Source organism: Pongo pygmaeus, chromosome 9, assembly GCF_028885625.2.
Source record: "Pongo pygmaeus isolate AG05252 chromosome 9, NHGRI_mPonPyg2-v2.0_pri, whole genome shotgun sequence".
In the NCBI taxonomy this organism is placed as follows: Eukaryota; Metazoa; Chordata; class Mammalia; order Primates; family Hominidae; genus Pongo; species Pongo pygmaeus.
In genome coordinates this window covers 95,153,479-95,166,652 of record NC_072382.2, presented here as the reverse complement: position 1 = coordinate 95,166,652, position 13,174 = coordinate 95,153,479, and the positions used below count along the sequence as shown (strand labels likewise).

Below are 13,174 nucleotides of genomic sequence, written 5' to 3'. Positions count from 1 at the left end.
TCTTGGCTCACTGCAACCTCCGCCTCCCGGGTTCAAGAGATTCTTCTGCCTCAGCCTCCCGAGTAGCTGGGACTACAGGTGCACACCACCAAGCCTGGCTAATTTTTGTATTTTTAGTAGAGACGGGGTTTCACAATATTGGCCAGGCTGGTCTCGAATTCCTGACCTTGTGATCTGCCCACCTCGGCCTCCCTAAGTGCTGGGATTACAGGCGTAAACCACCGTGCCTGGCTGACATTTGTCTTTAAATACAATATATTTTTTGGATGACAGGGTCTTGCTCTGTTGCCCAGGTTGGCTGGTGAAATTTTATAGTGAGTTTTAATTTTTTCTTCTATTCTTAAGCAGCTCATTTTAAAAGCTAATTGGGAAATGAGAAGTTAATCTGGGATGTTCAATTCACTAATAATAATTACAATTATTTACTGTTATCTGTAATATACCTGGAAGACTCCCTCAGTGGAGGTATGAATAAATAAGGCAGCATTTGCGTAGTAGTAAGAAGTGAAAAATAAAAGTGAGAGAAAGGAGCAAGATCAGAGTCACTGAAGATGTTCAAAGATTCAGTGGATAGGTCCCTGAAAGCTGGAAGAGAAATAACTGTCATCATTTGGGATGTGGTTCACTGATAACAGTTCCTAAAAAGGGGAAGTGACATAATGAAAGTAACACCTTACTGCTATCTTTTCATGCCATGCAGGAAGGCACCATTTCCTGTTTTCCTACAAGGGCAGACAGTACAAAGCTTGCAGTTAGTGGCTCCATCTTAAAAATCTGTTAAATCAAGGTGTGGGGCAGAAACAATGGAATAGTAGTAACAAGACAGACCTTTCTAAAATAGAAACAATCCGGGCCAGGCGTGGTGTCTCACGCCTATAATCCCAACACTTTGGGAGGCCAAGGTGAGAGGACTGCTAAAGCCTAGGGGTTCAGGACCAGTCTGGACACACAGGTGAGACCCTGTCTCTACAAAAATTAAAAAATTAGCCGGGTGGGGTGATGCATGCCTGTAGTCCTAGCTACTCGGGAGGCTGAGGTGGGAGGATCAATTGAGCCTAGGAGGTCAAGGCAGCAATGAGCTGTGGTTGCGCCACTGCACTCTAGCCTAGGTGATAGAGCAAGACCCTGTCTCAAAATAGAATAAAAGAAAATTGAAACAATCTGAATCTGGGAATGATTCTGAGAAAGAGAAAAGCCGTCCCTGGTATCCAGGAGCTGACCTGGCACTATCAGGTAAGGCCCTGGTATTCTGTTAAACATCAACAATTCCATGGAATGCCAATCTCAGAAATGGCCACTCTGTGACCATGATAAAGAAAAAAAAAAGAGACCCCTTGTAACCACATCTGAACACAGACAAAACCATGAATATTGTCTAAACCACAAGAATGGCCAAGCATTCCCTCATCTTGGCTAATAGGAGTGACTGCTGCTGTTTTACCAGTTACAACTTTAGCTTCACTTCCATTCATACCACCTCCTAGATAAGAACTTCTCAGGTACTGAAACAGAATTACTCCTGCTTCCTGACAACATCCAATACTAATTACCAAAAAGCCCTGTTTCCTTGAATCCTTCTCCCAATCCCCTAAAACAAGCCCAAATCCTGTAAGTCCTTCCTAAATAGCCATTTACTGAGATGCCTCGTGGTTGCCCATGGTACGCATTCCCCCTCATTGCAACAGGTCAGACACTCAGCTTTGTTCAACTATAGGTGCGTTCCTCGTAGTCTTTAGCTAGAGGTTATCAACAAATAGAATAAAAAGAAAATGCAAATATCCATTGTGTAAATAAAAAAGAGTGATGCAGCGGGGAGGGATGGAGCAAGAGAGATGGAATAGAAGCTTCCACCAACTGTCCTCACCACAGGAACTTCAAAGTTGGCAACTGAGGTGGGAAATTAAAGAAAAATAAAATTAAAAAGAAAGAGAAATAAGCTTTCCTGTATTAGGCTGACTTGTCCCAGAGGCAGCAACAGGCACAGCCCAGACCCAGGAAAAGTCTTAATAATATTATCTAATGTGCTCTGTAGACTCTCCCAGCACTCCCTCAACATAGGGAGAAGAAAAACAAATTTTCCTTTGTTTTATGGTATGAGTTTGTAGATTTTATAGATTCCTGTTCTCTGTAACTAGTAACTTCAAGTATTCTGTTTTGTCTAAGAAGTACAACGAAGGTCATGAGAAGCCTAAGCAGGTCTGAACTACAGCTGCCTAGGCACCATAGTGAAGGTTACGAGATAAACCGGTGCAAGGCTCTTTAGAGCAAAATCTAGATAATGGGTTGCTAGCGATGGTCATGTGCAATCCTGAGTTATGAGCTTGTTACAATTTGATTAACTGTCTTTGTCCTGCCTCTGTATCCCTGCTTTCACACCACTGTAAGCTTGCTTCAAGCTAGCCCACCCCCTTTTGTGAAGTGTGTATAAAAGCCAAGTACTGTCTTTGTTCTGCGCCCAGTCTTTGGACGTTGAGTCTGCTGGGTCTGAGTGCACTCAATAATAAAGATACCCACCTGTATACACCCCAAGGTCTCTCTCTGGTCCTCCTGATTACACAACAGCAACTATATAAAAAAGTACCTTCATACGAACCAAAAATCCGGTGAGCAATCACAGTACCTGGTTTTAACTTCATATCACTGACAGAGGCACTGAAGAGGATAGCAAAGACAGTCTTGAAATGCCAACACCACCCTTCCCTCATCTCCAGGCAGTGGCCACATGGTGCAGAGAGAGAATCTGTATGCTTGGGGGAAGGAGAGCTCAGCCATTCTGAGACTTTGCATTGGAACTCAGTGTGGCCAGCACCAGGTAGAACTTCGCCAATGCCCACGGAGGGAGCATTTAGACCAGCCCTAGCCAGAGGGGAAGTATCCACTCTAGCAGTTGGGAGTTGTGTTTTGGCAAGTCTTGTCACTACGGGCTAAATTTAGTGCTCTGGAGTCCTAAACAAACTTGAAAGGCTGTTTAGGCCACAAAGACTGCAACTCCTAGGCAAGTCCTAGTGCTGTGCTGGGCTCAGAGCTTGTAGACTTGGAGAGGTCACACGACCTAGTGAAAACCAGCTAGGGTGGCGAAGGGAGTGCTTGTGCCACCCCTCTCCTAATCCAAGGCAGCACAGCTCACAGCTCCAAAAGAGACCCCTTCCTTCTGCTTGAGGAGAGAAGGGGAAGAAGAAAGAGGACTTTGTTTTGCAAATTGAATACCCACTCAGTCACAGAAGAATAAGGCACTGGGAGGATTTATGAGGTCCCCATACTAGGACCTAGCTGTTGGATGACATTTATGGACACATCCTGGGCTAGAAGAGAACCTGCTGCCTTGAAGGAAAGGACCCAGTCCTGGCAGGACTCATCACCTGCTGATTAAAGAGCCCTTGGGTCCTAGCAGTGGTAGCCGGGTAGTATATGCCATGGGCCTTAGGTGAGACTCTGAGACATGATGGCTTCATGTGTGACCCAGCATATTCATAGCTGTGATGGCTATGAGAAGAGACCCCTTCTGCTTGAGAAAAGCAGAGGGAAGAATAAAGGGGACTTTGCCTTGCAGCTTAGGTACCAGCTTGGCCACAGTGGGGAATAGCACCAAGTGGGATCTTGGGGTCCCCGATTCCAGGCCTTGGCTCTTGGACGGCATCTCTAAACCTACCCTGGGTCAGAGAGGAGGAAGCCCACTGCCCTGAAGGAAATCCCATGCCTGGCAGCATTCACAACAAGCTAACTGAAGAGCCACTGGGCCTTAAGTGATCATCAGTGGTACCATGATAGTGCTCTCCACAGGCCTGTGGTGGTGGTGGACAAGGGTAGAGAGTCCTTTGCCTAGGGAAGGGGAGGGAACGGTGGAAAGGACTTTGTTTGTGATTTTGGTGTTGCTTATCCACAGTAGAGTACCCAGTAGATTTCTAAAGATCCCGATTCCAGGCACTGGCTCCCGGACAACATCTCTGGATTTGCCCAGGGCCACTTGCCATCCTGAAGGGAAGGACATAAGGCTAGCTGGCTTTACCACCTGCCGACTGTAGAGCCCTAGGGCCTTGAATGAACAAAGATGGTAGGCAGATAGTGGTTACAGTGAACCTTGGGCAAGACCCAGTACTGTGCTGGCTCAGGTCTGACACAGCACAGTCTCAGAGATGATGGCCAGAGGGGTGCTTGTGTCACCCCTCCCCCCAGCTCCAGGCAGCTCAGCACAGAGAGAGAGAGAGAGAGGCTGACTGACTCTATTTGTTTAGGAGAAAGGAAGGTAAAGAATAAGAGTCTCTGCTGGGTAGTCCAGAGAATTCTTCTGGATCTTATCCAAGACCACCAAGGCAGTACCTCTATGAGTCTGCAAGAACTACAGTGTTACTGAGGTTGGGGTATCCCCTAATGAAGACATGGCTGCAGTGACCAAAAACTTAGATCACAACACTGAAGTTCCTTTGAATACTCAGAAAGCTGTCCCAAGAAGGATGGGTACAAGCAAGCCCAGAATGCAAAGACTGTAAGAAATACCTAACTCTTGGCAGTGCATGGTGGCTCATGCCTGTAATCCCAGAACTTTGGGAGGCCGAGGCGGGTGGAACACGTGGTCAAGAGATTGAGACCATCCTGGCCAACATGGTGAAACCCCGTCTCTACTAAAAATACAAAAATTATCTGGGCGTGGTGGCACGCACCTGTAGTCCCAGCTACTTGGGTGGCTGTGGCAAGAGATTCGCCTGAACCTGGGAGGCAGAAGTTGCAGTGAGCTGAGATCATGCCACTGCACTGCAGCCTGGCAACAGAACAAGACTCCGTCTCAAAAAAAAGCAAAGAAAGAAATACCTAACTCTTTAATGCCCTGGTACCAATGAACATCCACAAACATCAAGACCATACAGGAAAACATGACTTCACCAAACTAAATAAGGGACCAGGGGCCAATCCCTGAGACACAGATATGTGACATTTCAGACAGAGAATTCAAAGGTAGCTGTTTTGAGGAAACAAAGAAACTCAAGATAACACAGAGAAGGAATTCAGAATCCTATCAGATAAATAAAATGAAGACAGTGAAATAGTTAAAAAGAATCAAGCAGAAATTCTGGAGCTGAAAAATGCAATCAACATACTGAAGACTGGATCAGTCTCTTAATAGTAGAACTGATCAAGCACAAGAATGAATTAGTGAACTTTAAGACAGGTTATTTGAAAATGCACAGAGGAGACAAAAGATAACAGAATTAAAAAGAATGAAGCACGCCTACAAAATCTAGAAAATAGCTTTAAAAGGGTAAATCTACGAGTTATTGGCCTTAAAGAGAAGGTAAATAGACAGGGATAGAGTTTGTTCAAAGGGATAATAACAGAGAACTTCCCAAACCTAGCGAAAAGTATCAATATTCAAGTACAAGAGGAACAGAGAACACCAAGCAGATTTAGCCCAAAGAAGACTACCTCAAGGCATTTAATAATCAAATTCCCAAAGGTGAAGGATAAAGAAAGAATCCTAAAAAGCAGCAAGAAAAAAATAAACAAATAATATACAATGGAGCTCCAATACGTCTGGCAGCAGACTTTTCAGTGGAAACCTTACAGGCCAGGAGAGAGTGGCATGACACATTAAAAGTGCGGATCTGGCAAAAATATCCTTCAAAAGTAAAGGAGAAACAAAGACTTTCCTAGACAAAAGCTGAGGGATTTAATCAAAACCAGACCTGTCCTACAAGGGATGATCAAGGGAGTTCTTCAACTGGAAAGAAAACAACATTAGTAAGCAATAAAAAATGATCTGAAGGTACAAAAATCACTGGTAATAGTAAGTACACAGAAATACACTGAATATTATAAAACTGTAATTGTTTTGTGTAAACTACTCATACTTAAACAGAAAGACAAAAAGATGAACAGATCAAAAATAATAAGTACGACTTTTCAAGACACAGACAGTACAATAAGACATAAATGGAAACAACAAAAAGTTAAACAGCAGGGACACAAAGTTGAAGGACAGGGCTTTTATTAGTTTTCTCTTTGCTTGTTTATGCAATCATTGCTAAGTTGTCATCAGTTTTAAATAATGGGTTATAAGATATTATCTGCAAGCTTCAGGGTAACCTCAAATTTAAAAACATACAACAGATACCAAAAAAAAAAAGCAAGAAATCGAAACATACTACCAGAGAAAATCACCTTCACTAAAACAACAACAACAACAACAAAACAGAACAAAGAAAAGTAGGAAGAGAAGACCACAAAATAACCAGAAAACAAATAACAAAATGACAAGAGTAAATCATTACTTATCAATAATAACATTCAATGTAAATGGACTAAACTCTCCAAGCAAAAGACATAGTGTGGCTGAATGGATAAAAAAACAAGATCCAATGATCTGTTACCAACAAGAAATACACTTCACCTATAAAGAAACACAGACTGAAAACAAAAACATGGAAAAAGATGCAAATGGAAACCAAGAAACAGCAAGAGTAGCTGTACTTATATCAGAAATAATAGACTTTGGCCAGGTGTGGTGGCTTATGCCTGTAATCCTAGCAGTTTGGGAGGTCTAAGTGGGTGGATCACCTGAGGTCAGGAGTTCGAGACCAGCCTGGCCAACATGGCAAAACCCCGTCTCTACTAAAAATAAAAAAATTAGCCAGGTGTGGTGGTGCATGCCTGTAATCCAAGCTACTTGGGAGGCTGAAGCAGGCGAATCACTTGAACCCAGGATGCGGAGGCTGCAGTGAGCCAAGATCCTACCACTGTACTCCATACTCCAGCCTGGGTGACAGAGTGAGACTCTGTCTTAAAAAATAAATAAATAAAGTTTCAAGACAAAAACTACAGAAAGAGAAAAAGCAGATCATTATATAATGATAAGGGGTTAATTCAGCAAGAGGATATAACAATTATAAACATATATGCACCCAACACTGGAGCATCCAGATATATAAGGCAAATATTATTACAGCTAAAGAGATAGCTAGACCCCAGTAAAATAATAGCTGGAGACCTCAACATCCCACTTTCAGCATTGGACAGATCTTCCAGACAGAAAATCAACAAAGAAACATTGGGCTTAATCTTCACCACAGACCAAACGGACCTAATAGATATTTACAGAACATTTCATCCAATGGCTACAGAATACATATTCTTCTCCTCAGCACATGGATCATTGTCAGAGACAGACCACATGTTAGGCCACAAAACAAGGCTTAAAACATTAAAAAAAAAAACCTCAAATAGCCCAGGGGTGGTGGCTCAAGCCTGTAATCCCAGCACTTTGGGAGGCTGAGGTGGGCGGATCACTTGTTCCTGGGTGGTCAGGGGTTTGAGACCAGCCTGGCCAATATGGTGAAACTCCATCTATCCTAAAAATACAAAAATTAGCTAAGCATGGTGACACAAGCCTGCAGTCCCAGCTATTTGGGAGGCTGAGGCAGAAGAATTGCTTGAGCCCAGGAGGTGGAGGCTGCAGTGGGCTAAGATCATGCCACTGCACTCCAGCCTGGATGACAGAGCTAGACTCTGTCTCAAAACAAAAACAAAAACAAAACTGAAATAATAACACTTATCTTCTCTGACCACAGTGGAATAAAACTAGAAATCAGTAACAAGATAAATTTTGGAAACTATACAAACACATGGAAGTTAAACAGTATGCTCCTGAATGACCAGTGGGTCAATGAAGAGACTAATAAAGAAACTGAAAATTTCTTGAAACAAATAATGGACACACAACATACCCAAACTTATGAAATACAGCAAAAGCAGTACTAAGAGGGAAATTTATAGCTATTTAAGTATCTACATAAAAAAAGAAGAAAAACTTCAAATGAACAGCCTAAAAATGCATCTTAAAAAACTAGAAAAGCAAGAGCAAATCAAACCTAAGGTTGGTGGAAGAAAAGAAATAATAAAGATCCGAGGAGAAATAAATGAAAGGGAAAAGAATAAAATAATGCAAAAGATCAAGAAACCAAAAATTGGTTTTATGAAAAGATCCAAGGTTGAACCATGAAGAAATCCAAAACCTGAGTAGACCAATAACAAGTAATGAGATCAAAGCTGAAATAAAAAGTCTCCCAGCAATGAAAAGCTCAGGACACTATCGCTTCAGTGCTGAATTTTACTGAACACTTAAAGGCAAACTAATACCAATCCCACTCAAACTATTCTGAAAAACAGAAGAGGAAGAAATACTTCCAACTCATTCCACAAGGCCAGTATTGCCCTAATCCCAAAACCAGACAAAGACGCAATAAAATAAAATTTACAAGTCAATATCTCTGATGAATACTGATGCTAAAATACTAGCAAATCGAATTCAACAACACATTAAAAAGATCATTCATTCTGACCAAGTGGAATTTATCCCAGGGATGCAAGGATGGTTCAATGTATGCAAAACAAACAATGTGATACATCCTATCAACAGAATGAAGGAGAAAAACCACATGATCATTTCAATTGATGCTGGAAAAGCATTTGATAAAATTCAACATTCCTTCATGATAAAAACCTTAAAAAACTGGGTACAGAAGGAACATAACACAATAAAAGCCATATATGACAGACCCACAGCTAGTATCATACCAAATGGGGGAAAACCTGAAAGCCTTTCCTCTAAGATCCGAAACACAAGGATGCCCACTTTCACCACTGTTACTCAACATATTAATGGTACTAGAAGTCCTAGCTAGAGCAATCGCACAAGACAAGGAAATAAAGAGCATCCAAGTTGGAAAGGAAGAAGTCAAATTATTCTTGTTTGCAGATGATACGAGCTTATATCTGGAAAAAACCTAAAGACTCCACAGGAAAACTATTATAACTGATAAATTCAGTACAGTTGCAGGATACAAAATCAACATACAAAAACCAGTAGCATTTCTATATGCCAAAAGCAAATCACCTGAAAAAGAAATCAAGAAAGTAATTCCATTTACAACAGCTACAAAGAAAATTAAACACCTAGGAATTAACCAAAGAAGTAAAATATTTCTACAATGAAAATTGTAAAAGATTGATGGAAGAAATTAAAGAGGACACACAAAAAATGGAAAGATATTCCATGTTCCTGGATTGGAAGAATCTCAACATTATTAAAATGTCCATACTACCCAAAGCAATCTGCAGATTCAATGCAATCCCTACCAAAATACCAATGACATTCTTCATAGAAATAGAAAAAAACTTAAAATTTATATGGAACCACAAAAGACCCAGAATAGCCAAAGCTATCCTGAGCAAAAAGAACAAAACTGGAGGAATCTACCTAACTTCAAATTATACTACAGAGCAACAGTAATCAAAACAGCATGGTACTAGCATAAAAAGAGACACACACAGATCAATGGAACAGAATAGAGAACCCAGGAACAATTTCATACATTTACTGTGTACTCAGTTTTGAGAAAGGTGCCAAGAACATACATGGGGGAACAGAGAGTCTCTTCAGTAAATGGTGCTGGGAAAACTGGATACCCACATACGCAAGAATAAAACTAGACCCCTATCCCTCACCATATACAAAAATCAAACCAAAATGGATTAAAGATGTAAATCTAAGGCCTCAAATTTGAAACTACTAAAAGAAAACACTGGGGAAACCCTCTAGATCACTGGTCTGGGCAAAGGATTTCTTGAGCAATACCCCACAAGCACAGGAAACCAAAGCAAAAATGGACAAATGAAATCACATCAAATTAAAAATCTTTTGCAAAGCAAATGAAACAATCAATAAAGTGAAGAGACAACCAAAAGGATGGGAGAAAATGTTTGTAATTACCCATGTGACAAGGGATTCATAACCAGAATATATAAGGAGCTCAAACAACCCTGTAGGAAAAAATCTAATTACCTGATTAAAAAATGGGCAAAAAATCCGAACAGACATTTCTCAGAAGAAATACAAATGGCAAACAGGCATATGAAAAGGTGCTCAATCAACACCAATGATCACTAGAGAAATGCTAATCAAAACTACTTTGAGATATCCTCCCAGTCCAGTTAAAATGGCTTTTATCTAAGACAGGTAATAATGAATGTTTTGCAAAGATGTGGTGAGAAGGAAACACCATTGGTGGGAGTGTAAATCAGTACAACCACTATGAAGAGCAGTTTGGAGGTTCCTCAAAAAACTAAAAATATTGCTACCATATGATTCGGCAATCCTGCTGCTAGGTATATACCCAAAAGAAAGTAAATCAGTACACTGAGGAGATATCTGCACTCCCATGTTGACTGCAGCACTGTTCACAAGAGCCAAGATTTGGAAGCAACCTAAGTGTCCATCAACAAACAAATGGATAAAAAAAATGTGGCACGTATCACAATGGAGTACAATTCAGCCATAAAAAGGAACAAGATCATGTCATTTGCAATAACATGGATGGAACTGGAGGTTATTATGTTAAGTGAAATAAGCCAGGCACAGAAAGACAAACTTCACATGTTCTCACTTATTTGTGGGAACTCAAAATTAAGACAACTGAACTCACAGAGATAGAGAGTAGAACAATGGTTATCGGAGGCTGGGAAGCGTAGTTGGGGGTCGTTGGGGGAGTGGGGATGGTTAATGGGCACAAACAAGCAGTTAGATAGCAAAACAGGGTGACTATAGTGAATAATTTCATTGTACATTTTGCAATAACTAAAACTATAATTGAACTGCTTGTAATAAAGTATAAATGCTTGAGGTGATGGATACCCCATTTACCATGATGTGAATATTACACATTGTATACCAGTATCAAACTATCCCATATACCCCATAAATAGATACACCTACTATGTAGCCACAAAAATTAAAAATTAAAAAAAGAATAATGTTTTATTTTAAAATGTCAAAAATTATAGCTCACTGAAAATTATATCCTTTACAGTTATTTTAATCCACGATTTAAAGAGGAGATGTTAAAGTCAATTTTTAAATAAACCTTCAAAAGAATATCCCTTTCCTTCATCTCTCATTCCACTCAACTATAGATACAAGTAAGGTGTATCTTGTATAGATACAAGTAAATTATCTTACTAGATGTACAGCTAAAATAAAAATAAATCTGGCTATAAAATGTAACTTCTTTTTTTTTTTTCAGATGGAGTCTCAGAGTCTCGCTCTGTCACCCAGGCTGGAGTGCAGTGGCTCGATCTCGGCTCACTGCAAGCTCTACCTCCCGGGTTCACGCCATTCTCCTGCCTCGCTACAGGACTACAGGCGCCCACCACTACACCCGGCCAATTTTTTGTATTTTTAGTAGAGACAGGGTTTCACAGTGTTAGCCGGATGGTCTCAATCTTCTGACCTCATGATCCGCCAGCCTTGGCCTCCCAAAGTGCTAGGATAACAGGTGTGAGCCACTGCACCCGGCCAAAATGTAACTTCTTAAAAGATGCCTTACAACTAATAAAATAGTACTACAACTATTCTTTGTAGGATCAGTACACAAATTATATATAAAATATCCTGTGCTATATATATATATATATATATATAAATAAATTCAGAATTGAGAAGATTAACATTGGCTGTCTTTGGGTGTTAGGATTAAGTGATTTAAATATTTTTCCTTGTAATTATCTTTATTTTCCAAATATTTAAAAATAAACATAAAACAGCTTATTTAGAATGCCCACAGACAGAATTTTAAAAATATTTAACAGTATTTAATTAGATATGGATTGTTACAAATAGGCTTAAACATAAAATTTATGGATGCTGCCAATTGTATAAAACTCCTACCTTGATAAACTTCTTACTGGCATTTAATAAAACAATTTAAAAGCAAAATTACTAATTTAACAACTGCATAGAACAATATAGTAACAGTGCATCACAACGATTCCATTAACAGCAGTAACTAAGGTTATTTACCATTTTTCACCATTACAAATAACAAAATAATAAATATCTTTTGTCCACATATCCTTGTGCATACAATTCCACTTTCCATTTATTTCTCACCTGCTTCATCATAGTCATCACCACAGACATTCTCTTGGCCAACTGGTTGAAGACAACTAAACGGATCACAGGCCAGTGGGCTCCCAAAGAAACTTTGTTCTCGGCTTATTGAGACTCTCAGGGGGTCTCTGTCTTGATAAATACCTGGTTTACCTGGGGGAAAAAAATATTTCCACTTCAGTTTCTGGAACTATTAATAGCTAGAACTAAAGTGCCAATTTATATTACGGGTAGAAATCTAAGCTCTTAAAGACTTACTGTATATAGCAAGAAAATAATTCCTTCTCTTTCACAGTCAAGCTTTTATATTATTTGTATTCAATTTTACTAAGCTTTTAATGATGCTGCTACCTCACCACATCAGATTATGCCTCAGTATTGACTAATCACAAAGAAAATTCATGGAGAATTTACCAGCCATTATAACATGCATTCATAATTTATATATAAAGTTCAAAAATAACCACAACTAATTTGTGGTATAGGAATCAAGATATGGTTTAGAAGACAGGGGATGATAATTGGGAAGGTAAAAGAGAAGTGTTTACTGGGTTCTCTACTGTTCCACTTCTTGACCTGGTGGTGTTTACATGGTTGTGATTATTACAGTGATAAACCACTGAAACAAACATGATTTGTGCACCTCTTTGAAGGTTATATTTTGATAAAGCATCCCCCAAAAAATTGGGAATTAAGGGCGCTAGGCACTACTACAAAAGGAATACATGCAGCGGGAAACTAAAAACAGAACATTTAAGACTATGTACTTGGAAGAGTTATATCCCTCTCCTGAGATCCCTGTCCATCAACATCATCCCCAGAGGAAACTAAAGGTTTATTCTCTGGAGAAACTGAATCTGATACACTCTGGGGTCCAGGGGATCAGGCACAGAAAGGAGGCAAGAGTGGAAGGGGGTGACAGAATGCCATAAGGAAATCAGAGGGTGTTAAAACAAAGTCTGCATCCTCAATCCAGATCTCCTAAGTCTGGCTCAATAATATCAACAGCCAGGTTTATATCAAGCTTAGAAGGTATTTCTTTGAAGAAACTAAACTTCCCTCAAGGAATGGAACTACAGATACTAAGGTGAGCATCCTCACTCCAAAGTCATACTTTTTCCAATAAAGTCCAGTAGCACATATGGCCCCTCACCCCAAGAGAACCTCCAATTGGCCTTTTAGCATCCCATTCAAATATGAAGACATTAGAGGAAAGGTTCTAAAGTATAAGACAGAGAC

At 40.0% G+C, this 13,174-nt stretch overlaps 1 protein-coding gene across 17 annotated transcripts in view; it reads right to left on the bottom strand.

Annotated features, from left to right (window-relative positions):
* The window catches only part of CEP295 (centrosomal protein 295), a 69,055-nt gene that overhangs the window by 11,298 nt on the left and 44,583 nt on the right, over positions 1-13,174 (bottom strand). For all 17 annotated transcript variants that reach the window (XM_063671328.1, XM_054439316.2, XM_054439321.2 and 14 more), the window contains one exon: positions 11,936-12,088. In XM_063671328.1, the coding sequence (XP_063527398.1) occupies positions 11,936-12,088 (153 nt within the window). The remainder of the gene's footprint in view (positions 1-11,935; positions 12,089-13,174) is intronic.